Genomic DNA, 4,945 nt, shown 5'->3' on the forward strand with positions numbered 1-4,945 from the left:
CATAAGTTGTAAAATAACTTATTTTTGTATAATTGTCCATAATACCTTTAGTAGTTATAGAATGATAATTTAAAAATTAATTAGTGTATATATATAAGTTTCAAGTGTTATAAGAAAATTAATTAAATTATAGAGAGAGAGGAAGATGACGAGAGAGAGGAAGAGATTTGAAAATAGAGATGGCGGTGAAAAAGAAAAACCCATGATTGCGTAGACAAGAGGGTAATTCTTTACTAAAAATAAGGACAAAATTATCATAAAAATATAATTATTTAAGCAGAAGTTGTAAAAATTGGGGTACCTCAGTTTTGAAAAAGCCAGCTTCTACCCCTTCTAAAAGCTAGTAGAAGTTATAAGTTAGAATTCTATAAGTTAAAACAAACACTACATCCCAATTTTTTTAAAGTTAAAAGTTAAAAGTTATAACTTTTAAGTTACAACAAACAGGCCCGTATATATTATTTTTGTTAACATGAAATCTGAAATTATTAATTTTCTTTGGACTAATACGTGCTAAATAAATTCTAGGTGCTCACAATTCCCCACGAGTTATGCACATCCAATAAATTGACCAACTATTAAGGGAGTTGATGCTCTTAAAAAGAGAAAAAAATTGACAAAACATAAGCCTAGCTCTAATCAGTGTGGTAGACTCACGGCATGTACCTTAACTGCAGGGTTGCATGCAGAGAAATGTTATGGTGCATCTGAGGGGCATCATTGAAAGTGGGATTTCCTTTCCATCAAGGGAGCCCACTCTCTCTCAATGGCAAAGATGGGTATTGTATAGCTCTATCAATCCGACCTGCACCTGCACCAGCAGCAGCATGTTTTTGCATCACAGCGAAAACTGATATATCAATTAGTTGTAGCCATAGCCTGCAGGTTTGTACCCATCTGTATTTGCACGAAGACATACGAAAAAGCGTACGACTTTATTTAATTATAATACAACTCATCATTTATAATTTATATATATATATATATATATTTGTGTGTGTGTGTGTGTGGAAAGCCCAGGCCAGCCAGCTAAGCCAAGCCAAGCCAAGTGTTGAACTTGATCTTGATTTTGATGAGATATGCAGAGGTATTATCACAATGTTATATTTGTGGCTATCATCTCGTTTTCTCAACCTCTCAGAGCTTGCTGGTACAAAGATAGCATTTTTATTTCATCCAAATATATAAAATTTATATATTTAATTTTAATTGCCACTTTATTCTAAGTCCCTTATTTTTTCTAATATATTCAAAATTTTCATATATATAAAAAGACAGCCACTAAAAATTGAGAAGATCCGTACACTTTGAAAATCAAAATTTAGCCGCACCTTATCAAACAGCTCAAATTTATTCCTGAACTTGCCAGATAAAAATATAATAAAATTTTAATTGACAAGTTGACGATGTGACTAAATCTTGACATTAATTAGAGTTTTATGTGCCCGCTTATATACATACTCGATCTACTTACGCAGCCACGCATGCACTACCCTTAATTACCACAAAAATTTAAACCCTAATTAGATATATATGGGGCAAAGACGACGATCGATTATAATATGTTTTGAGGCGTTTTCCGTACTACATATGGGTTGTGGGCATGATTGCTCAATTTTAAAGGTGAGATGGGGGGTGTGGGGTAAAATTTCAGCAGATAGGGTTTTGTTTGAAATGGGTCGTGTGGTAGCATTCGACTACTCTCCTTTTCGTTTTGTCTTTATAAGTTTGTTTGGGTGTCATGAACTGATCACGTGAATGCCCCTTCAGTTTCAGCCCTTTTCTTCCCTCAAAATTAAAGCTCCCCCTTTTAAAGAGTTGTAATTACCCCTTTCTTCCTTCTTAGATCTCCTCCCCCTCCTCATCATCCTCAACCCTTTCTGTCTCTTCATTCATTCTCTAAATTCTCTCCATCATCTTCGCTAGCAGCTAGCAGCACAACAAAGAGAAGAAGATTGCTCTTTTTTCCACACGTTTTTCTCTTTCTTTCTCTCTCTCTCTCTCTCACACACACACACACACTTCCATGACTCCAGCTTTCCTAAATCCGTCAACTTCTCCTTCGCCTAAAGAAGAGGAAGATCAGCAGCAGCATCAATTCTATAACAGCATCTCCAAGGCGCAATCTTCTTCTTCGTCTTCCTCTCTCTCCAGCCAGGTTTTCGCCTGCTCGAATGTTCAAGATCATGGAGGAACCCATCACAGGGAAGTACACCAGCTAAAATATCAACAAGATCAGGTACTTATAAAATTCAACATGAAGTACTAATAATCCGGGTTGTTTATTTTTCTTTTTTAACTCTGGATGAAAATCGGTTGTCACTATCCTTCAAGTTCTCTTTTGTGATTCCAATTGTATATGTTTGATCTCTCAGGCGAGTTATTTTGCTTGGCAAAGTGGATCAAGCAGCCAACCGATATGCGAAAGCGAGAGTGATCATCATGGGTTGAAGTTTTTCTTGTGGAAGAAAGAATTAGGAGGAGATCAAAACGAAAACCAGAGTGAGAAGATCAATGGTTCAGCAAAATGGATGCCCTCAAAGATGAGGATGATGCGGAAGATGATGAACTCGGCTCGAGCCAGTGCAGAAGCTGAAATGAAGCTTGAAGATCAAAAACCACAACCTTCTTCATCTCCTCTTGGAAGCACTGATAATAGCAGCAACAGCTCCTCCAGCAACAGCAACAACCCCATTATTAGGGTTTGTGCAGATTGCAACACTACCAAGACCCCTCTTTGGAGAAGTGGACCTAGAGGCCCTAAGGTAAATTAAAACTTATCATATATTTAAAGCTCACCCAATTTTCCCTAGGATATGCAGTAGTACTTTATTTTTATTGATCTAGTGAATTATCTTATTGTTATCAATTTTCTATATACCCGTGGTTTCTCTTAATTTCTATTCGTGAGTTGCGTGATCTGATCCTAATTAACAACATGATGGTGCAGTCACTCTGCAACGCCTGTGGAATACGGCAAAGGAAGGCGAGGAGGGCCATGGCCGCGGCGGCGGCAGCTGCAAATGGGGGCACAGTTCTTGAAGCTGAGACTGCGTCAGTGAAGAGTAAGACGCAGCAGAAAGAGAAGAGGTCCAACAATGGCGGCCATGTTGCACAGTACAAGAAACGATCTAAACTTGCCGCTGCAACGCAGGGAAGAAGAAAGCTTTGCTTTGAGGACTTCTTGATCAGTATGAGCAAGAATTTGGCCTTCCACCATGTTTTCCCTCAAGACGAGAAGGAAGCTGCCATCCTGCTAATGGCTCTATCTTGTGGCCTTGTTCATGGTTGAGGCTTCGGTGCTTCTCTTTTTTAATTTTTATTTTTGTTTTTTTGATAATGATAAGAATCAGCAACCACTCCTCCTTCAGGTGGTGCATATGTCTCTTTTCTTGAGCAGATTTGTGTGATAGTTTTGTGTCGTAGATGGATCGGATTGGGAAGAGGTGAATAAAATCGTGTGAGCCAATCAATTAGCATTAATTTCTATGTGACAGCAGAAATAATTAAGTTTGCGTTGTGACCTGGGTGAGTTTAGTTATGTGGATTTGAACAGGTTGATAACCGAAATATGGATCTCTTGTTCATTATCAATCTATCATATTGTGATTTCTTCATTAATAAATTTTTTGAAGTTTAATTTGTCTGCAAAACTTTATATATATATATATGTATATGTATGTATGCGTTGCCGTATATATAGTTGATTGCTTATACAAGACGACAAAGTATAAATAGTCAATGAACTTTGCACTAAGGTATAAAAAAACTATTGAATTTTAATTTATAACTATAGAGTTACTGAACTTTAATTTAATATATAATTTTATAGCTATTGTTAATTGTTATTAAAAGAGACTAACGAAATACTAATATTCTTTTATTTTAACACAAAATTCAATGCTTTTTTTGCATTTTAATACAAAGTTCAATGATCTTTTTATATTTTTGTATAAAGTTCAGTGACTATTTATTTTATTTAGTCGTCCACATTATTAGTCACATTAATATTTTGTTAATCTCTTTTAATACTAATTGACAGTAGTAATAGAATTATATATTAAATTGAAATTCAATGATATTTTAGTTATAAATTAAAATTTAATAATCTTTTTATATCTTAGTATAAACTTAAGTGACCATTTATGCAATTTACCCACAAGGCTACGATCATATATACATGGCCAAGCATTATGTGTTCAAAAAATGGTATCTATTTAATTTTCATGTACTATATAAAAATAAATAGATAGTTAATTAACATGAATACAGGATTATGGTAAGATGACTATCAGCAGCCATTCAGTTCAGATAATAAAACTATCCTAATGGTACTACTGTACATGTCTTGAAGAAAGTCAGAAATTAAGTTGCTGCTTTACAGTCTTACATTAATTACGTACACACGATCAAAACTCGAAAATTAAGTAGAAATTTGAACCTGAATTTTGCACTTGGGTGCTCCCTGCCTGATTATTAATTAATTTAATGGGGGTAGTATTACATAAATAAAAAAATCGTAATTAATGTAAGACTGGAGCTGTTTGTTATTTGTATATATATATTTGTTGTATGATAATAATTTTTTCAACTGGTGAAAATATTTTTTTGTTGTTCCACAAAATTAGAGTATTTCGAAAACTATTTTTCCAAAATAGTTTTTGAAACCAAATCACTATATATATATATGGACCATCTGAGTTGAAGAACTGAAAAGTAATTTCTAAAACCATAAAACAATAAGCACTTGTATTTTCAAAATTCAGAACCCATCTGAAAATTAATTTTAATTACGACAAACACAGCATTTTTTTTTTTCATTAATTGTGATCAGTTTAAGGGCTTGGCCGAGTGGTTAATAAAAGACAAGTTACGTTATAGATGGTCTTCAGTTGAATAATGATTAGGCCTTTAAAGGGAAATAGGGCCTCTAAGCCGTCTACGT

General features: G+C 34.5%; 1 protein-coding gene across 1 annotated transcript; it reads left to right on the plus strand.

Moving 5' to 3' along the window:
* The first annotated feature begins 1,661 nt into the window (after positions 1-1,661).
* On the plus strand, positions 1,662-3,510 carry LOC127795540 (putative GATA transcription factor 22). The gene is made up of 3 exons (XM_052327295.1): positions 1,662-2,239; positions 2,376-2,765; positions 2,951-3,510. Exons 1-3 carry the CDS (start codon positions 2,027-2,029, stop codon positions 3,290-3,292), a joined length of 945 nt encoding a protein of 314 aa, XP_052183255.1. The 5' UTR covers positions 1,662-2,026; the 3' UTR covers positions 3,293-3,510.
* Positions 3,511-4,945: the final 1,435 nt, after the last annotated feature.

This window comes from Diospyros lotus, chromosome 2, assembly GCF_014633365.1.
Source record: "Diospyros lotus cultivar Yz01 chromosome 2, ASM1463336v1, whole genome shotgun sequence".
Taxonomy (NCBI): domain Eukaryota; kingdom Viridiplantae; phylum Streptophyta; class Magnoliopsida; order Ericales; family Ebenaceae; genus Diospyros; species Diospyros lotus.